General features: G+C 42.6%; 1 protein-coding gene across 1 annotated transcript; it reads left to right on the top strand.

Moving 5' to 3' along the window:
• The first annotated feature begins 16,566 nt into the window (after window positions 1-16,566).
• On the top strand, window positions 16,567-22,669 carry LOC129814357 (volume-regulated anion channel subunit LRRC8D-like). The gene is made up of 2 exons (XM_055867446.1): window positions 16,567-17,406; window positions 18,773-22,669. Exon 2 carries the CDS (start codon window positions 18,775-18,777, stop codon window positions 21,328-21,330), a length of 2,556 nt encoding a protein of 851 aa, XP_055723421.1. The 5' UTR covers window positions 16,567-17,406; window positions 18,773-18,774; the 3' UTR covers window positions 21,331-22,669.
• Window positions 22,670-23,293: the final 624 nt, after the last annotated feature.

Below are 23,293 nucleotides of genomic sequence, written 5' to 3'. Positions count from 1 at the left end.
CGTGGTTAAATGACGACAGAAAGGCAAAAGGCTCAAACTTCAAAAAGCGATTCAAATATGAGGACTGGATGTAGGCTACTTGTAAAATTATAATGTACTGTCCCAGACCAATGCTTTTGACACTTCAAAATTGATAAAACAATTATCATTATTAAATCATATAACTTCCTAACCGTGTCACCTTCAGTCACTGAGCGTAACATGGAAGTGAATAAAGATAATCAAGTGTAACCAAAAGGCAAAACCATTTAAACAAACTTGTGGATTTTTGTGTGTTTGTGTCTCTCAAACTTTATAAAGAAAAAGTAATCTTATTATTACATGCTTGCTTATTTTTGCAATGAATACTAGCCAACACCTCTTCAAGCTGGGCAGCTGGAACAAATCCCCCAACCCTGTTCCCATCAGAGATTATTATTTCCACTTGCCAGCCACTAAAGAAAAAAAGCACTTACATGCTGGGTTATGTATACCGTGTTGCCTACATGGGAAAACATCATTGGAAAAAGTGCTCAAACAGCAATGGTAGTGGCATAACCTTACTTAACCCCAATCAACAAACTGACTCAACTCTGAGCAGCCAATACAGCAGTCTCACGTTGTAAGAGCCGTAGCAGACAGGCCTGTCTATGAAGCTGTCAGAGGTGGCATTGTCTCTGTGTGCCAGCCTGTGCTCCTATCCTCGTGCTAGTCTCGGACTGTATTGCCTTGATTCTCTCTCACCGACACAACCCCCGTACTATTGACCTCAAAATCTCTGCTTGGACAACCACCACATAATGAGTCATTGGCAAGAGATCCATTGACAGAGAATTTAAAGAGAAATCAAATGTTTCACAAATCATTTATGGCTGTATTACATTGACTGTGGCATGGAATCTTGAGCTGTTTGGATTACATTGATTAATGGATTACATTGCCATAAATACACAAGCCTTGTCAGCAGCACATATTTTATTCAATTGCACATTGTCCAATGACATTGAAGACTAGTAGGAGGTGAATAGAATTATTCTCCTTTCACCTGTAAGACAACAGCAGGTGGAGCTAAATCCAAAAATGTCAGATACGGCCATTATTAAAGGCTCTTTCAGGCTTTCAAATGCTAAATACTGAATCATATTATTATTGTACTAAAGTCTCATGATGAATTAACATACAGAATGAATTTGTGTCAACTATGTAAAGATTCGTTCCTCTGAATATCTGAGATTCTCAAAGGAAAGGCATTGCTGACGCCTGCCAGATCTTACAACACCAGGATGCCTGGATATGTATTTTACGTGTCAGCTAACCACATCACATTGTTCATGTGCTTGTCGGAACTAGTGCCGTGATCAACCCCGTGGCATATGTTATAGCAATCTGTCAGTCGATGACACAATCTATGACGTGGCACGCAACCATTGAGTGATGCAAGCAACACACTAGTGACACATTAGTGACACACTAGTGATGATGTCACACTAATGGCGATGCGTCATCCTGGTGAGCAATCTCATCCAACTGTTGCTAATGCTGCCAGCACTGTGTGGTGTGAGTCCCTGAGTCCCATCTGAGGGACCTCTGTTGGATCCTCTACCCATTGCCACAGCAGCACAACGATTATTATCTCATCTGCACTGATAAACACAAACAACACTCTCAATGAGTCACACAGAACACCATACAGCTAGACAGTACATGGCAGGCGGTACCGGAGCGCCAAGTCTAGGTCCAAAAGGCTTGTTATCAGCTTCTACCCACAAGAGATAAGACTCCTGAACATCTAATCAAATGGCTACCCAGACTATTTGCATTGACCCCCCCCCCCCCTTTTTTTACACTGCTGCTACTCTCTGTTATTATCTATGCATAGTCACTTTAATAACTCTACCTACATGTACATATTACCTCAATCACCTTGACTAACTGGTGCCCCCGCACATTGACTTTGTACCCCCTGTATATAGCCTCACTATTGTTATTTTACTGCTGCTCTTTAATTATTTGTTACTTTTATTTCTTATTCTTATATTTATTTGTAAGTTTATTATATATATATTTTTAATTGCATTGTTGGTTTGGGCTTGTAAGTAAGCATTTCACTGTACACCTGGTCTACACCTGCTGTAGTCGGCGCATGTGACAAATACAATTTGATTTGATTTACATGTTCTTACCATTGCAGACTGCTGAGGGTAGGATGACTCATGATAATGTCCGGAATGGTATTAAAGACATAATGTGTTTGAAACTATTCCATTCACTCCATTCCAGCCATTGTTATGTGCTGTCCTTCCCTCAGCAGCCTCCATTGGTTCTTACATCAGCCTACATCAACTGACTGTTCCTCACCTGAGCCACCCCAGGCTGTTGACATTCTTTATCAGCCATGATTACTGATTCAGACTGTGTCAGGCACTGTCACAGGCAGCCTCATACGAAGAACGTGAATATGCACAGACATCTCAGTAACCGTGAATATAAGGCTGTAGCTGTAGTCACTTGGTGTTATTACTTATAATATTACAATCTGGTATACTGGGATTGGGGACATGTCGTGCTTACTAGTCATCAATTGTCATGGAAAGAGGTGTGTCTGAGATTGTGTTTTCATCTGGGAAGTTCATGCAAATTCAGGAGGGACTAGGCTACTAACTAGGTAGTTATAATGTGTGCACTTTCCAGACAGCACATAAAATCATTAACTGTTATGATTGCCTCAGGTGTTCCTCAAGGGATGATGGGTGAAGGGTGTTGTTGTATGAGAATTTATTTGGTAAGGGAAGGAGGGATCTTTGCTTTGTCAACACATGACCTGGTTGCTAAGTGGTGGGTATGTCTGTACGTCTGCTGCTGCCCCTGGGGGCCGGTCCTCATTACACAACGGCTCCACCCATTCCCCATTGCTGTGACCACGACCACAACCCTGTATGCAAAATTTCCTTTTGTAAAATAGCCGGAGGCAAAGTCATTAATATTCATGAGTTACGTTGGGTGATTGGTTGAGCCTTTTTGGGTGAATGAGGTCACACAGATGCCCTGCAGAGCCATCTGATTGGGCGCATTTCTTTGCCCAGGCGTTGCTGACGTATTCCAGATCTTACAACACCTGGATAGGTATTTTACGTATTAGCAAACCACATCATATGTTATAGCAATCTGTCAGTCGATGACAGACAATGACGTGGCACGCAACCATTGGTTAATGCATGCAACGTCTGAGCAGGGGAATGTAACCTTTAGCTTGCTTGCTGGCATGAGCAGTGAACACTCTCCATGTACTTTTAAGGGCCAGCCGTGCTGCCCTGTTCTGAGCCAACTGCAATTTTCCCAAGTCCCTCTTTGTGGCACCGGACCACATTACCGAACAGTAGTCTAGGTGCAACAAAACTAGGGCCTGTAGGACCTGCCTTGTTGACAGTGATGTTAAGAAGGCAGAGCAGCACTTTCTTATGGACAAACTTCTCCCCATCTTAGCTACTGTTGTATCAATATGTTTTGACCATGACAGTTTACAATCCAGGGTTACTCCAAGCAGTTTAGTCATCTTTGATCATCATTTTCCCTCAGCCAATCATCAGTCATTTGTGTAAGTGCTGTGCTTGTTGAGTGCCCTTCCCTATAAGCATGCTGAAAGTCTGTTGTCAATTTGTCTACTGTAAAATAGCATTGTATCTGGTCAAACACCATTTTTTCCAGAAGTTTACTAAGGGTTGGTAACAGGCTGATTGGTCGGCTATATGAGCCAGTAAAGGGGGCTTTACCATTTTTGGGTAGCGGAATGACTTTAACTTCCCTCCAGGAGCCGAGTTGGCTTTTTTCCAAAAATATAATTTAAGGTAGTCCAAAGCTTTTTACTACCATTATTTATGTTTATTTATTTTATTTCACCTTTATTTAACCAGGTAGGCTAGTTGAGAACAAGTTCTCATTTGCAACTGCGACCTGGCCAAGATAAAGCATAGCAGTGTGAACAGACAACAACACAGAGTTACACATGGAGTAAACAATAGACAAGTCAATAACATGGTAGAAAAAAGAGAATCTATATACAATGTGTGCAAAAGGCATGAGGTAGGCAATAAATCGAATAATTACAATTTAGCAGATTAACACTGGAGTGATAAATCATCAGATGATCATGTGCAAGAAGAGATACTGGTGTGCAAAAGTGCAGAAAAGTAAAATAAATAAAAGCAGTATGGGGGTGAGGTAGGTAAATTGGGTGGGTAGTTTACAGATGGACTATGTACAGCTGCAGCGATCGGTTAGCTGCTCGGATAGCAGATTTTTAAAGTTGTTGAGGGAGATAAAAGTCTCCAACTTCAGAGATTTTTGCAATTCGTTCCAGTCGCAGGCAGCAGAGAACTGGAAGGAAAGGCGTCCAAATGAGGTTTTGGCTTTAGGGATGATCAGTGAGATACACCTGCTGGAGCGCGTGCTACGGGTGGGTGTAGCCATCGTGACCAGTGAACTGAGATAATGCGGCACTTTGCCTAGCAAAGCCTTGTAGATGACCTGGAGCCAGTGGGTCTGACGACGAACATGTAGCGAGGGCCAGCCGACTAGGGCATACAGGTCGCAGTGGTGGGTCGTATAAGGTGCTTTAGTAACAAAACGGATGGCACTGTGATAAACTGCATCCAGTTTGCTGAGTAGAGTATTGGAGGCTATTTTGTAGATGACATCGCCCAAGTCGAGGATCGGTAGGATAGTCAGTTTTACTAGGGTAAGTTTGGCGGCGTGAGTGAAGGAGGCTTTGTTCCGGAATAGAAAGCCGACTCTAGATTTGATTTTGGATTGGAGATGTTTGATATGAGTCTGGAAGGAGAGTTTGCAGTCTAGCCAGACACCTAGGTACTTATAGATGTCCACATATTCTAGGTCGGAACCGTCCAGGGTGGTGATGATAGTTGGGCGTGCGGGTGCAGGCATCGAACGGTTGAAAAGCATGCATTTGGTTTTACTAGCGTTTAAGGGCAGTTGGAGGCCACGGAAGGAGTGTTGTATGGCATTGAAGCTCGTTTGGAGGTTAGATAGCACAGTGTCCAGGGAAGGGCCAGAAGTATACAGAATGGTGTCGTCTGCGTAGAGGTGGATCAGGGAATCGCCCTCAGCAAGAGCAACATCATTGATGTATACAGAATGTAATTTATCATTGATTCATAGTATAGTTTATTTTAATTTTGTTTAGTCACATGATTTCTTAATTTGCAGTACATTTGCCAATCAGTTGGGCTGCCAGACATATATGCCATACCTTTTTCCTCATCCCTCTCAACCATACAGTTTTTCAATTCCTCATCAATCCAGGGGGATTTAACAGTTTTTACAGTCATTTTCTTAATAATGGGTGCATGCTTATTAGTAACTGGAATAAGCAATTTCATAAATGTGTCAAGTGCAACGTCTGGTTGCTCCTCATCACATGCTACAGCTCATGTAACCCAATATTGCATGCTCTGATATTGCAAAAATTGAAATACAAGTAGTCAGCTATTGGGTTCAAGTCCGGGCTCTGGCTGGGCCACTCAAGGCCATTCAGTGACTTGTCCCGAAGCCACTCTTGCGTTGTCTTGGCTGTGTGCTTAGGGTTGTTGTCCTATTGGAAGGTGAACCTTCGCCCCCGCTCTGGTTCTCCCATCTCCACAGAGGAACTCTAGAGCCCATCGGGATCTTAATCTCCTCCCTGATCAAGGCCTTTCTCCCCCGATTGCTCAGTTTGGCCAGGCGGCCAGCTCTAGGAAAAGTCTTGATGGTTCCAAACTTCTTCCATTTAAGAATGATGGAGGCCACTGTGTTCTTGGGGACCTTCAATGCTGCAGAAATGTTTTGGTACCCTTCCCCAGATCTGTGCCTCGATACAATCCTGTCTCAGGGGGCTCTACGGACTATTCCTTCAACCTCATGGCTTGGTTTTTGCACTGACATGCACTGTCAACTGTGGGACCTTATATAGACAGGTGTGTGCCTTTCCAAATCATGTCCAATCAATTGAAATTACCACAGGTGGACTCCAATCAAGTTGTAGAAACGGCTCAAGAATGATCAATGGAAACAGGATGCACCTGAGCTCAATTTCAAGTCTCATAGCAATAGTTTTAAAAACCTGTTTTTGCTTTGTCATTATGGGGTATTGTGTGTAGATTGCTGAGTATTTTATTTAATCCATTTTAGAATAAGGCTGTAACATAACAAAATGTGGAAAAAGTCAAGGGGTCTGAATACTTTCCGAAGGCACTGTACACACATACTGTTAGCAACCTTAGGATATCTTAATGCATCTTGGAAATATAGACCTGTAAACACAGAGAGAGATACACTAGGCAGAATGATCAACTATGAATATTTATTCTGAATGTAAGCTTAACTTTTTGGTAGACAGCCTTTCAAGTCAAAATTAGCTCTCATTCAGTGCTGTATGGCTGTGCCTGACAAAAATACATACAGTTACACAAGTGGGCTGAGACAGTCAAAGGTTTCTCTGTGGATGTAATATGTTCAGCCTCTTGCAATTACATTAGCCCCCCACAGATTTGATTCCAAATCCATTATGGCATCCCAAATCCAATATGGTTGCCTGCATATTTAAATGAGAGATCTTTTAGATGTGTGTACTGTACTTATGTACTTCATACTATTTTGTGTAATTCAACTATGTTAGGAATCCAATAGGCCTTCCATAATTACACTCAAACACCATTGTCTGGATATACTGTAGAAAAGGCAGTAGATTGCTTGGCAACACCATGCATTCCAAGTCACGAGCCTTTGAGGATCAAGGAAAGAGAACTCTGGACACACTACCTAGCACTGCAACTTGCAGTATACCAACTGTGGTATAACTTGTTCCTCCAGGATTGGGCTCTTAAGTAATCTCATTATTTAGCAGTAAGCTGAGATTCATTGCTAGTCCAATACGGCTGCCTGAATTCAACATGACCTTCCTCTGGCTCACTGCATTGCAATGTTCCTGTGCACTCTTATGCTGTTTGCTTTGAGCGGTCACATTTAAAAAATGTCAAAAATTAATTTCCACGATCCTGACTGTCTATCCTGGAGTTGTTGACCTATTAGTATAGGTTGGATGCAACTACACATGATGACAAGCGCATAAGGCAGGTGTTCACTACAATAAACAAACACAACCTGACAGTCAATGACAAGCAACAGGCCCCTGAGGATGGTCAAACATAAACAAAGCTGCTGTATGTGATCGTGCATGGTGACTGGGGATTGACTGTGATGAGTGGTCTTTGTTCACCATGCTCGATCAGTTCCGCCACCTCTGCAACCCCTTTACTTTCCATCGATGCCCAGGGATCATCTTCAAATGGAGCTGTGCTACGTCTCTCATAATCATGGTCTATGACCTATACTCTAAGTAACCTCTAGGTCACCCTCACAGGTTCTGTCACTCTCCTTATCTCCTGCTGGGCCTGCCCCTGACCGTAATCCCAGCCAGCTACCCACCGTAAATATCGGCCAAATAATCATACCTGACTTAAAAATTATTATACAGGAATATGTAGCATGTGAACACCACAACCTTTTACCACATTCAGCATTAAAAAAAACAGGTCCATTAGGTGTTGGAAAGATCTAAGGGCAGGTCTGTTTGTGACAGCCCTTTCACATTCTCTCCTTCACAACCAGACAACCAACCATTACACTACTGCTGTATACCATGCATAATTCAGGCTAAGATAACATTCCAGTTAGTCAATGGGTCTCGTTGGCATGCAAGCTGCATCTGCTGAGTGCCTGCACCCAACTGTTGTAGAAATGGAAACTGATCACCACACAGCACTGAATACCCTGCCAGTCATACAGGAAGGATACTGCCCTTGTCGCTGCAGCTTGCCCAGAATGACCAGTTAGCTGTGCAACCTGGTCAGGCCCCAGAACTACAACCACTACTGGCTACTGTGTCTCCTCAACCTGTTAGGACACACTCATGTCTTGCTCACCTCAAAGACTTAGAATTCACCTTGCACACTTAGTTTCAGTGGGGAAAAGAGGGGAGATGTTAGAGCTGTACATATGCTACTAGAGTGGCTGACTGCTGTATTACAGGTTGCTTTCCTGTAACTTGGTTACTCTACTGTTTGCTTGTATCCTAAAAAAACATGAACACACATTGAACAACTAGTTGGCTTCAGCTATTCAAACACAACAGTGGCATGGCGGTACAACTCATAGTCCTAGTTATACCAAGAGCCGTATGAAACATTTTGAAAGACAGAATAACACAATACTAAATTAACCGGGGCAATTTATATGCTGGCACAGGTGTTTGAGTGTAATTATGTTGGCCATATTGGATTCAGAATAAAATGTATTTACACCAAAACAGTTTTTATGGGCATGAGTGCTCTACACAATTTTAAAAAATGCCTCTCATCTACAAAAATTCATATTGACATGTGATTTGACCTCCATCAAATGGTAGTATGACAGCCATATTGGTCCATGCTAAAACAGGTTATATCCATGAGTCTTCTATCTCTTTGACAACGTGCACAAAGCCGTCCACTTATGTCAGTGCATTCGTAACAACCGAACCATTACAAAACTTCTGTTCGCTCAAATAAGCCTCAAATTGAAAATGAGCAATTCATTGTTTTGTTGCCCAAATTCAACGCTCTCTCATCAACCCCCCCCCCCCCCCCCCCAAAAAAAATCTGGGTTGAGTAAAACCTCTTGCCTCGCCTCTTCCTCTCTGGAAAAGTCTAGGGTGGCCTCAAAGAAAATACTTGGCCCCCTGACTGAATCGCAAGAGTAGGGTGTAAAGATACAAAATCCTCCAAGGAACCTTGGACCCCAAAAAAGGAAGTTTCAATGTCTGAGCCCACTTGTTGACCTTAGTGCCGATTACAATAGCCAAAACATCAAAAGATGTGTAAATGTATTTTTTGTCAGGCAGGACCATACAACACTGAATAAGAGCACATTTGACTTGGAAAGCTGTCAATAAATCAGATACTAAAATGGTAAGCCTACACAATTATTAATAGTTGACATTTCCACCTATTGAATCTCTGTGTTTGCAGGTCTATATTTCCAAGAAGCATTAAGGTATCCTAATGCTGTTTGTGTATGTGGGACAGACAACTGTCTATATCAGAGCTTGCAATATCGGGTTACATGAGTTTCTGGCCCATCTCCCCTCAAGCCGCAAATTATTCTGCACTTCTAGCGGTAAGGGGTGTATCACAATATCGATCAACTTAACCACTTTTGCGGATCCATTTTGTAAATGGGAGACATTAGAGATGTGAACAAATGTGTTTGTTTTGTTCTACCTTGGGTAGTGGTATCTCAAAAATGTATAGGCCTTGCCACTAGCTTATAGTGTAAAATATCTATTCTGTGTGTCTGCCACTATATACAGATCTGGCATCAGATCTCTGCTGTTTGTTAATCACAATCAATCTCCGGTCACTGTAGAATTCTCTCTTTGTTATGTTATAACAGTATCCCCCACATTCTGAAACTGCATTTTTGTCCCCCCCAGTTTTATCATTGGAATGTGATACAAAACAGGGCAACAGTGTGCTTTAGGACCATGCGGACGCCTCCGAGCATCGGGTAGGCTGTTTTCACAATTTTTTTGTTTTGTGATGTCCCCCCACTTCTAAAACCAAAGTTGCGCCCCTGTAATAAACAATAATAATACAAATGTTAAAAAAAAGTTTATGCTGATTTTGTTGTTGTTGCAATTTCTGTCATAATAATATATTTCAGTATGTCTGATTGTTTACGAATCCCTTTGGCCCGACAGTCTAGGGGGGATGGTAATGAGACCCGTAACATAACTCATGGAAATGATAGTAGTGAAAAAGTAAGAGTGAGAACGAAATAACCACAGACAACTAAATTACCGTCAAACACTCATGGTTTATTTGAAAACACACGGTAAAGGGGGTAGGGGGGGCAGGAAAAGGGGCTGAGCTGGACCCAAGGAAATAAATAATAAGTATCCAAAAACACCCCTAAGCTAGACTAGCCTACTTCAATAACAGCTAACTAACCAAAAATACAGTGGGTGGTCCGCTCAGTTCTAACTAGTGTTTTTATACAAATTATTCCTACGGGTAATGTATGCCCATGATAACTTATCTTGGTACCCCCTTTTCCCACCATCAAACAAACACCATAACAAAACCAAAACAGGTGGGGACAAAGTGACATGTAGTTGCAAAAACCAAACAAGAGCTCTACAGACAGATGGCATTGACAGAGATATTGACTCTAGAGAACACAACTGACAGGGTTTTTAAACCAAGGGAAAGGTAAGGGTGATTGGGTAAGGGAAAAGGAGCAGGTGTCTTACGATTAGCGACTGATTGGTGACTGATGAATTCCACCTGTGAGGGGAGAAGGAAAGAAAAGAAATACACACACAGGATACCTGTATCCGTAACACTGATCATTGGGCAATGGCTGCCCCCACCTACCAAGATGGGCTGGCCCAGTTTTCTGATAGGCTGAGCTAAAGTGGTGCAAAAATTGACATTCAAATTCAAACGCGCATCAGCAGAGAGACCAGCTCTGACTCTCTGTTATCAGTCAGCTAAGATCATGGATTGGGAAAAAACGATAGGTGGTGTTTAAAAAGTTAGAGACCAAAAAAAGGCTTGAGGCCGTAACCCACTTTTTTCCTTTCTTTTCTGGTTCTGCTGGTCCAAGTGCTATGACCTTGTCTGTGCTGAGAAGTTATGCTAGGTTTAGCACCGACAGACCAGCTGCTTCTGCAGAAGACAGTGCAGTCGAGGTAGGGAGAAAACAGAAAAAAAGACACACACTGACACAGATTTAGCCTACTGCTGCCAGTTAATATTGTGGCTGTATATCGTATGAAATAGTAGGCTAATTAACACTTAGGCCCAATTTAGGGAAGGGGGGATTCAGGGAAATGCATATGACAGGCACTAACTAGCAATAGTCTAAAAAGTCATTAGATTGGATTTTATAACACATATGCCAATAGCCATCTATTAGACATTACATACAGTGCTACTGCTTTTTATCAAATACAAGTCATTATGTATTACAATGAAACACTGAATTAATGCATAATATTTGCTAAATAATCTCTGTTAAAGGTACAGGGACTGTGTATTTTAAATGTTTATTTTCTTCTGAATATCAGTTTCTTCAGCCAGTGAGTGGCTCTTATGAGCTGTAGTAATGACTGACCCTGGTGTCAAATTACATTACATAGCCACTGCAGGCTGGAAAGCCCTGCCTATATCCTGTCTATTTCATTTGCTGAAAGGCCTGTCACTGTCAAACGAAGCATAAACTAGTCCCCGCATCATTCTATGACAAACACAGAAGGAGAGAGAGAGAGAGACTCACCCAGGGGACCAGGAACCACCAGCCTGAGAAGGGAGACCTGAAAGGAAGGTAAGATAGTCACTGGGGAGCTGTAATCTATACGTCATCTTGTTGACCCTCCGGAGAACCTTGAACAGCCCCACAAACCGGGGGCTCAGCTTCTTGCAGGGCAGGCAGAGTGGGAGGTTTCTGGTGGAGAGCCAGACACGATCACCAGGATGGAACAAGGGATTCTTACTGCGGTGGCGATCCGTCTGCTCCTTCTGACAGTGGACGGCGCACTGGAGTCTCACGTGGTCATCGCTTCACACTTCTGCGCGCATGAACCACACATCCCAGACCACAAGGACTATGACCCGAGAGGGAGAAATTATGGGTGCATTCAGGACGCTCTCCTGAATGGTAGAGACGGGACAGGGCATTGGCTTTGGTGTTCTTTGAACCTGGGCGATAGGTCAGCGTGAAGTCAAATCTAGTAAAGAAAAGGGCCCACCTTGCTTGGCACGGGTTCAGCCGCCTCGCTGTCTATATGTACTCCAGGTTCTGGTGGTCGTGAGTATGACGAACGGGTCCTTGGCACCCTCCAGCCTGTGTCTCCACTCCTCTAATGCCAACTTCTCCGCCAGGAGCTCTCGATCGCCAACGTCATAATTTCTCCGCAGGAGATTATTTCTTAGAGTAATATGCACCAGAACAAGTTCTCATTTGCAAATGCGACCTGGCCAAGATAAAGCATAGCAATTCGACACATACAACAATAGAGTTGAGACAGGACAGCCCCCACACCCACCTCTGAAGCGTCCACCTCCACAACAAAGGGTAGCGTCGGATCAGGGTGTTTGAGCAATGGGGTGGAGGTGAAACGCCCCTTCAGTAGGCGGAAGGCCTTGTCAGCTGCTGGACTCCACAACAACCTATGGGGACCACCCTTGAGGAGAGCGGTGAGAGGAAAGGCGATGGAGCTAAAGTTCCTGATGAAATGTTGGTAGAAGTTGTCAAACCCCAAAAACCGCTGTAACCCCTTTATGGTGGTTGGGACTGGCCATGACCTGACCACATCTACCTTCTTAACGTCCATCATCACTCCTTGAAGGCTGATCTGGTAGCCTAGAAAGGAAACACCTTCCTGATGAAATTGGCACCTCTGCCTTGACATATAGTTGGTTGGCCAGGAGGCATTCCAGAACTACTCGGACGTGAGCGGTGTGATTCTCCAAGGTAGCAGAGTAGACCAGGATGTCGTCGATATACACGACCACCTGGCATCCGAGCATGTCCCGGAACACCTTGTTAACGAATGCCTGGAACACAGAGAGCATTGGCTAAGCCAAAAGGCATCTCCAAGTACTCGTAGTGACCAGATATCATGCTGAAAGCTGTCTTCCATTCATCCCCCTCCCGGATGCGGATGAGATTGTGTGCACTCTGCAGCTCTGTTATCGAAACATGGGCGTAATCCTCCATCCTTCTTCGCCACGAAAAAGAAGCCTGCTGATGCAGGAGAGGTGGACGTGCGGATGAATCCCTGTTGGAGCGCCTCATGGATGTACTCCTCCATGGCCTTGGTTTCAGCCACCGACAGAGGGCAGAGCCTGCAAGCAGGTCAATTGCATATTACCTCCCGCAGGTCCTGGTATACCTCCGGGATGTTGGGCTGAAGAGCAACCACAGGACTTTCAACCGACATAGAACCACCGGGGATGGGAAAGTAGGTCCTCCGGTATTCGGGTGCCCAGTCTGATTTTCATCCTCAACCATGAGATGGTAGGGTTATGGCATTGGAGCCATGGGAGGCCGAGGAGGATCTTGTGAGCTGGTGCACTAATGATGAAGAAGGGAATGTTCTCTTGATTTATGGACTCCACGGTGAGGTTGAGTGGTGTGGTGATGTGTCTGATGGTCCCGGAGCCTGGCGGCAGATTTATCAAGGGCTGGAACAGGAAACGGAGAGGAGAGCGGGTATGAGGGGATGTTATGAGAGGAGGCAAGGGTTTGGTCAATAAAGTAGGCATTTATTTTCTTCTTTGTCTAATAGTACCGGATGGATAACAAGGTAGTTCAAAGGTCCATAATAAACCATTTACAGGGCATTTATAAATTGTGTGTTCACCAAGTCTTTTTGCAGTCCTTAATCTAAAGTAAGTGCTCGTTATAATGTAGAAATACTTAATAAATGTCTGAGTGACCAGTATTAATTTCTCACAAAAAGATTGGCATGCCATTGGTAGACATTGCTGCAGTACCTGCAGTGGTGACCCGTCATTCAGGACAGGTGGGCTATTTTTTGGGGGGGTTGCATATTATTTTGGCATTAATACGTGTCACATATCAGTTTGCAAACAATGTAGAAACAAATATTTGTGTTAATAAAGCTGCGTGCAAACATGGTCTCTTTTTCGCTTTCTTGAGTAAGGCAGCTCCAAAATGCAGGTGTTTCAGCCTAGCTCAGTGCTTTCTGTGGTGTTGGTGGGGCAGCCAGCGGAAAATACGGAGCATAGGGGTTGGTAATGTTCTCTAGTTGCGCCATGATTGGCTCAGTGTTCTGTCACTCATGAGGACACTACGTCACCTGCAAAACCGCAAAAAAATGGGGAGAGCTCGAAAATTCAAGCCCCTTGGATGCTGCCATAGATTTAAAATTAGAAGTGCTCATTGATGAAGGCTCAAGGTCACTGGCCACAGACAAAATGACGTCAAATCACATATCTACCGTAGCTTTGATTGGACTGATCATGTCAATATCATACTTTCAAAATCTTAGCTAGCAGTCATCATCATGAATCAAGTCGACAATCTACTGGCAAATCCATTTCAATCCTTGTCATATGAAGAGAAATTATAGCTAAAACATATCGGTGCTCATCGGCCATTGGACATAAACATTACACAACAAGTTGGAAATCGCAAATTCAACAATGATTGGTTGGTAGGAATCAGTGGCTAACTGCAAGCGTTGCAAAGCAATCATTAGCCTGCTATTCAGTGGAGAGGGTGTGTGGTTTAAGGGTCTCTTTTCCAAACTTAAAAGGATAAAAATGAACTCGCAACACACCATAGGCCAGAAAAGGTTGAATAAATTGGCCATGCTGTCAATCCAGCATGACTTCTGCCGCGTTCAATACAACTGGGAACTCGGGAAAAAACGAGCTCTGACTGGGAAAAAACATTTTGAATTCGGAATCCAATTCGGAATTCCAAGTCGGGAACCCGGGCCTCTTTCTAGAGCTACGACCTGAAGATCACTGACATCATGATTCAACCTTGTTTTTTCTGAGTTCGAGGTGTTCTTGAAAGCAACATAAACCCAGAGAATGCCAGACTTTGATGACAAAGTTTGATGACAAAATTTGCCCACAAGAAGGACCACTTTCCTGCACCACCTTCCTGTTCAGGTGAGCACAGCACCACAAGGTGAGTCCAAACATGTATTTTATGCTGCTGCATAAATTATGTTATGCCAGGGAGATATGTATACGGTAGCTAAGAAAGTAATACTAAATGTATGTTGTGTAGTAAGCTGTTAGTAGCCCATGTGCCTCACCCTAATAATTTGGTTTTAATTTGGTCTCATTACTTAGCCTACTGTTCTGACTTGATGGTGCACATATAGCCTGTTTTAGAGAAATGTAATCATTGAACATTGTAAGAGCTTTCATTGTCTGCTTATATTTTCATTAGATTTTATTTAACCTTTATTTAACTAGGCAGAACATGCCCCCTTCATTTATCCTATGGTTCTGACTTGGTGTACAGGGAGAATACTGTAACAACAGCCCATGTTCTGAATTCTGTCGCAGTACATTTCAAAAGTTCTGATTGAATCCCCGAACTGACAAGGTAAAAATCTGTTGTTCTGGCCCTGAACAAGGCAGTTAACCCACTGTTCCCTGGTAGGTCATTATTGTAAAGAAGAATTTGTTCTTAACTGACTTGCCTAGTTAAATAAACGTTGGAAAAATATATATATATCCTAAGGGTTAATTACTATTGAATATATAATATAGAGCCAAAATATTACAACTGGAAGTACATCTGTGTCAGTGTCTCTCTCTGTTTTTTTTCCTACATGACCTGAGCTGCTTACTATTTTTTTAACAGGTACTCAGTGGCGCTGTTAGTAAATCCTGGAGGGGCAAACTCAAAAAAAATTTTTTCGATGCATGCCAGCAAAGCCACTACACAGAAAAACAGTAAACACATAAATTGCATTATAATGGTGACAAACGGTGCCCACAAACTATTATGACCTACATAAAGCTGCCCCAACAGCAGAGCTTTCTTTTCAGCACCATGGAGTGAATCCTTACCACTGCTACACCTGGCTACTAGCAGAGCCTTGTCTGGCAGTGAAACAGTTCATTCAGCCTTAAAAAACATAGCTGATATGGCTGACTTGCTTAAACAAATGTGGTTTCTACTGACAATTGAGATATACAAACTATGGCATAAGGAAACGACGATTAAGAGCTAGGACAATATTTAAAATTTCAATTGTTTAAATTTAACCTTTATTTACCAAGGCAGGTCAGTTAAGAACAAAATCTAATTTACAATGATTGCCTACCCCGGCGATGCTGGGCCAATTGTGCACTGCCCTATGGGACTCCCAAACACAGCCGGATGTGAACTGGGGACTAGAGTGATGCCTCGTGCACTGAGAGGCAGTGCCTTAGCCACTCGGGAGCCCGATAAGGATAGGGGGGACATGCATGAAATCCAGGAATTTATCTTTTCAATAATGTAGTTAGGCTTTTATGAGGTATTATGAACCAATTGTAATCTATTAGGCATTTATTCATTAAACAGAGAGATACAGTTCCTTAATATGTTGGCTCTATATGTAATAGCAAATAACACTTTGGAGTGACAGACAGACAACAATCGAGAACAAGGAGAAGCAAAGACAGACAGAGTGACAGACAGAAAGAGACAGTGACAGCAGAGAAGATACAGAGACAGACTGCACAACAGGCAGGCATGATGCACAGTTATAGTTGTGAGTTGTATCTCCAGTGATGTTTTTACATGTTGTATTTGTCTTTTAAACATGAGCTGGTTAAAAAAGGAGGAGAACTATGTTTCACCGGTGACTGGTAAAGTAAAAGTTGCAAGGTGATGTGGGCTGGTGTGGCTAAAATGCCAGGGCTGAATTTTTGTCCCAGTCCGCCCCTGCTCCATGTACTTGTTTTTATTCACTTCCTCTGAGAGTACAAGGGTTGAGAGGAGGGTAGCCCACTCTTTTTACATGATCTAGCCTGGACCGGTTGGAACCTGTACCATACTCAAGAGACACTTCCTCAACAGTGTGCAGTGCACCCGTGCAGCAAGCAACCAAATCCAGACATAGCTGGAAATCCAGCATGACTTCAGTCGATAGCGAGTTACACCAAAAGGGTTCTAGATTCCTAACGTCTTCATATTTCACAATTAGGCTGGCTATCTAGCCTAACTACAGACAGACAGGGCGAGAGCTAGCAAGGATTGTTACATTGTGTAGCTTACTGAGGCAGCAGATATGATGTGCCGGATACAATGTATTCATTTACAGACTGAAAAGTAGTAATTGCTACATAGTTACTGAACAGATGGTTACAGTTCAAAGCTTCCGAATGAGTTATATTGTAACAGAATGTTCACGCGGGAGAAACATTCGACCAAGTCGTAGTAGAGTAGGTGGTGCCCTAGTTTTCATTATTAGGCCTATCTCGAATTTGGTGGCATCTGAGACAAGCACATTGTGTCTTTAGGACGTTGATCTGTGGCATCCACCATCTTATAAACGGCGGTAATAGCGCTTTAATGTTAAAGTTGGACTATCCTTTACTTTGAATTACATGCGTACGGAGGCAGACGTTCTGCGCATATTATACACGTAGCTAGTGTTTGTCAGGTAGGCAATGTATTGAGAATTGTGCTGACATTCGCACTGTCACGAACATAATATTCTTGGTCACAAGCGTTATTCCATAGATGATGGTTTAATTATTTGATCTGAACCGTCGGAAGGAACTGTCTTGACCGTAAAAGTGGAATGGAGTGCCGGAAATCTAATTGATAAGAGATAACGTCACCAAGATAGTAAGTATGGTATTTTTTTTCTCGCATTTACCACGCTGTAAAAACTGTAAAATCCTAATTTATATTTGTTTGATGTTGATTATCATAATGTGCGGTTATCCCAAGGTAGTTTATTTAGGCTATCGCAAGTGGCAAGATAATATAAATTGTTAGGGAACAATAAATGTTTAACTATGGGCACATGCTGTAGTTGAGTTACAGTTTAAGTTTACCCCACGTTACAGCAAGTCACCTGACCTCAGAGTCAGACAGCAACAGAAAAATGAATGCGCAAGATCTCTAGAAGAATCTCAAGAGTTTAACATGTGTCTAATCGTTTATATTTCCTAAATTAAAAGACTGTAAATATGTTCGATCGGTAGCCTAGGTGTATTCCACAACTGGTCTCTCTGCTCTTCTCTTTTTTAGACCAGGTCTGTCTCTATGGTCTACTACACGCTCTCACCTACAGATCTTCTGCTTTGATTATATGCAAAACGTATTTAATGATGGCTTACTCTTACTGGGATGTCACCTTAAAGTTTTTATTAATAATATACTATAGTTATAAATATAGCCTATAGGCTACTAGCCTATAATATCAAAATATGAATTGATATTAATGTAATTCTTTAGTTCAACTATTAAAGGAAATTATGAATGAAACCAAATAACATCAAGATTTACCATACCATATTTGTTTTAGAATACTGGTAAGGAAAAGTGTATGGCATAAAATCACTCTTAATAGTGTTGTAACAGTTATAAATATTAACAGTAGTGATCATTATCCAGGCTACCTAGTTTGGGCAATGTATCTTCACTGTCATAAAACAATTTTAAACATTTAATTTTTTTACCGTGGGGGGAAAGGATGAGAGAAGGAAGTGCTCCCACATGTTGAATCTGGGCACAATGACCTTTTCTTCTTAAAACGGCACACCAACATTATAAATTTCTCAGTGACTTACAATAGTTTGTAGACAAACATCAAAGGAACCTTTGCCATTCCTGTATCCACATGTCCTAACTAGTCTAGAACAGATGTAGACTCTAAGCTTTGTCATCAGATGTTTTCAAATTCTTTATAGAGATGCATGAGAGAGAGTAATAAGCCAATGCCATTACTAATGCTGTTTTTGTTTTTTTATAAGCCACTTTGTCATGGAGAGCCATTCAATTTAGTTCAACAAAAAAAATGGCGTCAACCTTTATTACCTTTTTAACCTTTATAACCATACCAACATAACCAACATTTACCAACAAAAAATCGATTTGATTCCAAACAAAAACACACATTTGATGTGCTTGTTTTATTTATAATTAGATTGTTTGAGAAAGAAGTGCTTTCCATACTAGCTAAATGCCCGGTCTTCTTCCATTGCAGGAATGTTTACCATCACTGAGTTAGCATCGCTGAATGACATCCAGCCGACCTACCGCATCCTAAAACCATGGTGGGACGTCTTCATGGACTACCTGGGGGTGGTCATGCTCATGTTGTCCATCTTCGCCATGACGATGCAGATCACAAAGGACCAGGTGGCGTGCCTTCCCTGCCTGGAGGAAGCGGAGGAGGCTGCGGCAGGGCCAAACTCTTGCACAACCCAATGTCAGCAAGAAACCGCCTCATCAGCAGTTAGTATGACGACAGTGCTTGCTACACCAATGGCCACGAAAGATCTACCAGACAGTGCAGTACACGAGATCCACAACACCCAACCCATCGTTGTGAAGCGAGAGAGCAAAATGCAGCAACCTGAGCCCACAGGAATCCGAACCAACTTAGATTATCAACAGTACATCTTTGTCAACCAAATGTGTTACCATGTTGCCTTGCCCTGGTACTCAAAGTACTTCCCGTACCTCACCCTCATCCACACCCTTGTGCTTATGGTCAGTAGTAACTTCTGGTTCAAATACCCCAAGACAAGCTCAAAGATTGAACACTTTGTGTCCATTCTCGGACGGTGCTTTGAGTCTCCATGGACTACAAAGGCTTTGTCCGAGACAGCCTGTGAGGATTCTGAGGAGAACAAACAGAGACTGACTGGCACCACTTCAACACCGAGAGAGATATCACAGGAAAATAAAGACGAAAATGCTGCCAACACATCTACTCCTATGCTTGGGAATACAGGAGTTAAGTTCTCAGCAGATACGCCCGTTGCTGAGGCACCAAGTATGACTATCTTGGACAAGAAGGATGGAGAGCAGGCCAAGGCTCTTTTTGAGAAGGTGAGAAAATTCCGTGCCCATGTGGAGGACAGCGATTTCATCTACAAGCTCTACGTAGCTCAGACCGTGGTCAAAACGGTCAAGTTCATTTTGATTCTGTCATATACGTCAACTTTTATGGCTGCCATCGACTTTCGCCACAAATGTGAGCCCGATATCAAACACTTAACCGGATATAAGCAGTTCTTTTGTACCCACAACATGGCGTTCATGCTGAGAAAGCTCCTCCTCAGCTACATGGCCCTCATATTGATCTATGGGATGGTGTGCTTGTATTCCCTCCACTGGCTTTTCAGGCGCCCCCTTAAAGAGTACTCATTTGAGAAAGTCAGAGAGGAGAGTAGCTTCAGTGACATTCCTGATGTGAAGAACGATTTTGCGTTCCTCCTGCACATGGTCGATCAGTACGACCAGCTGTATTCCAAACGATTTGGTGTATTCCTCTCAGAGGTCAGCGAGAACAAGCTGAGGGAGATCAGTCTGAACCACGAGTGGACATTTGAGAAGCTCAGACAGCTTGTGATCCGAAATGCCCAAGACCAGCAGGAGCTCCACCTCTTCATGCTCTCTGGTCTCCCCAATGCAGTGTTTGATCTCACCGACCTGGAAATACTTAAACTAGAACTAATTCCTGAGGTCAGGTTTTCGGCAAAGATTTCCCAAATGACCAGTATGCATGAGCTGCACCTCTGCCACTGCCCTGCCAAAGTTGAGCAGACAGCCTTTGTCTTTCTCCGTGACCACCTCCGCTGCCTTCACGTCAAGTTCACAGACGTCGCTGAGATCCCCACATGGGTTTATTTGTTGAGAAATTTGAGGGAGCTTAACTTGGTAGGGAATTTAAGCTCAGAACACAACAAAATGATAGGACTAGAGTCCATGCGAGATTTGAAACATCTAAAGACATTGTATCTGAAGAGCAACCTCACCAAGATGCCTTCAAGCCTAACTGAGCTGTCCCCACACCTGATCAAACTGGTGGTGCACAATGATGGTACTAAACTACTGGTACTGAACAGCCTTAAGAAGATGACAAACCTCACCGATCTGGAGTTGCACAACTGTGAGCTGGAGAGGATCCCCCATGCTATTTTCAGCTTAACCAACCTTCAAGAGCTGGACCTGAAATCCAACAACATTCGCACCATCGAGGAGATCATCAGCTTTCAGCACCTCAAGAGGTTGACCTGCCTCAAACTGTGGCACAACAAAATCATCACCATTCCAGCCTCCATAGGCCAGGTCAAGTGTTTGGAGTCACTTTACCTTTCGCACAACAAACTGGAGACGCTCCCGCCGGCGCTGTTCCACCTCCCCAAGCTGAGGCACCTGGACGTCAGTCAGAACTCCATCACAGTGATCCCGCCGGACGTGGGTCTCCTGCAGAACCTCCAGCACTTCGCCATCAATGCAAACAAGGTGGAGGTGCTGCCCAAGCAGCTGTTCAGGTGCACCAAGCTGAAGGTCCTGTGTCTGAGCAACAATGGCCTCACCAACCTGCCTGAGACAGTGGGTCAGTTGGTGCAGCTCGCTCAGCTGGAGCTGAGGGGGAACAGTCTGGACCGCCTTCCCTCGCTACTGGGGAACTGTCGCCTTCTACGTAAAAACTGCCTCATTGTCGAGGACCACCTTTTTGACACTTTACCCGTAGAAGTAAAGGAGAGCATCAGTCGGGAGACCAATGTGTCCTTTGCGAGTGGTTTATAGCTTATAATCTCTGATATCTTAAACCCTTACGGGACAGTGATTAACTGAAATGTATATTATAACACACTGAAGCAATACGCCATGAAATTAAGATGTTATTCACCAGGAAGTAGCCTTGTAGTTTTTTAACTTTTGGGCAAAAACGTGGCACAATGGTCTTCAAGCCAAATACTTCATAAAAGGCATCTGGCAGAAGTAAATTCATCGATAACATGAATATGATTTGGTGTACTTCTTAAAGGACCCTGTTTTTACGAATTTGATTATATAACTTCAAGCCCATTGAAAAGATATGGGGACATGACCCGGAAGTAAAGCGGAAGTGGTGGTTACTTTCACAGGGTATTGAACCACATTTTATTGATTATAAATTGCACTATATAGTTTGTTTCTTGACACTTTTAACTTAATAAAGTGAGAGAGAATGCTTCTCCTCAACGCAGACTGCAAAGCACTATAATCACGTAATGACATTTTTTGCATTTATCGTTTTAAAGTAGTATATTTTTCAAATATTTAAGACTGTTCAGGATAAAAAAACGCTTTCAGTTGCTTCCTAGGGTATTTATCGCATAATATTGTAAACGGAATTGAATTTTTGACTTATTAATATATATTGTATTAGCTACTCAGGTATAATGTTAACCATGGGCAATAGCTTTTCATCCTTAACTGCTGCTATTTCTCAGTGAGGGCTTTAATAAGAAAGGCCCAAACAGCATGTTTGTCTAAACATTCACTGTCATTATTCACATCACCATTCAATGAGAGAACAAATGCTCTCTTTTCCGTAGTAAATCACTTTTGTTTAAATAACGTTTCATTCATTTGCTTCAATGACGTCCTGCAGCCAAGACATGGTCTGTCAGCAGAGTGACAGTTGTTGTGTGTTGATAAGAGGGGGATCCTCACTCTACTGGGAACTGTTTAGAACCACTTCGTCACAGTCTTGCCTATGTGATGTCATACTAAGTTCACTGGGGGAATAGAAGATACAGTCTGAACTTTTACCCCCTCTTGGGGATTACGCTTGAAATTGGGAGTACTTTGCACAACCAATATTTGCTTTTCTCATAGATTGTTGAATGTTTTCTATGGACTACACTCGCCTATCACAGACCATACTAAACCTAATTTATTTTTGAAAGATGTGTGATTGAAAAGGGATGAGGTTTGACAAAAGGGAGAGAACAATGGGACAAAGATTGTTATTGCTTTTTTTTTTCTATGCATTTCTGTACTGTACATGAACTGTTCACATTTGACACCAGACCAAATTACTGATCATACGCTCAAAGTCCATTAATTTATGGCACAATAAAACTAGATTTTAGATAAACTTTTCCAATTCTTGTCACTCTCTGTTTCAATGCATTTCTCAATGGTAATTGGACATTATTTATGGCACCCAGGTCTCACAGCCCACCAACACAACCAACTTGAGAAGATCCAACGATGTGCAACCTGGCCTTGCAGTCCCTGGAGTCCTGCCATACCTACCTCTGCAGATCCTTTGCACAGAAGCTTGCAAAATCCCAGGATTACAACAAATGTCTGCCTCAGATGAGAGGCCATGTCAGTGGCATATCTACCCAATTCGTCTCGGACTGACAGATTCTACAACAGCCATATGCCTTACTTTGTGAGACTGCTTAATGCTGCTTAACTGTGAAATTGTACACCACTTCTAATATTTATATATATATATATATATATTAAATTAACTACATTTCCTTGATCAAGCAAAGGTACAATGTACACTACATCTTTAAGGATGATGCCAAAACAATAGGGAAATTTGAATAAAAAATAAGAATTAGCATCTTTTGAAATACAATCTGGAAGTTAATGCCTGTAACTCTGACAACAGGGCAGATGAGATCAATTCAGGCTTTGCAGAGAACACTATCTTGCCAGTACTTTGGTAATTCAATATCATAGTCAAGTTGAGTTTCGTGTGTGA

The sequence above is a fragment of the Salvelinus fontinalis genome, chromosome 17 (genome assembly GCF_029448725.1).
Source record: "Salvelinus fontinalis isolate EN_2023a chromosome 17, ASM2944872v1, whole genome shotgun sequence".
In the NCBI taxonomy this organism is placed as follows: Eukaryota; Metazoa; Chordata; class Actinopteri; order Salmoniformes; family Salmonidae; genus Salvelinus; species Salvelinus fontinalis.
This window is presented reverse-complemented; position numbering and strand designations above follow the sequence as displayed.

Excerpts from the sequence above, each read along its gene's own strand:
- LOC129814357 (XM_055867446.1), top strand. The coding sequence starts at position 18,775 with ATGTTTACCATCACTGAGTTAGCATCGCTGAATGACATCCAGCCGACC.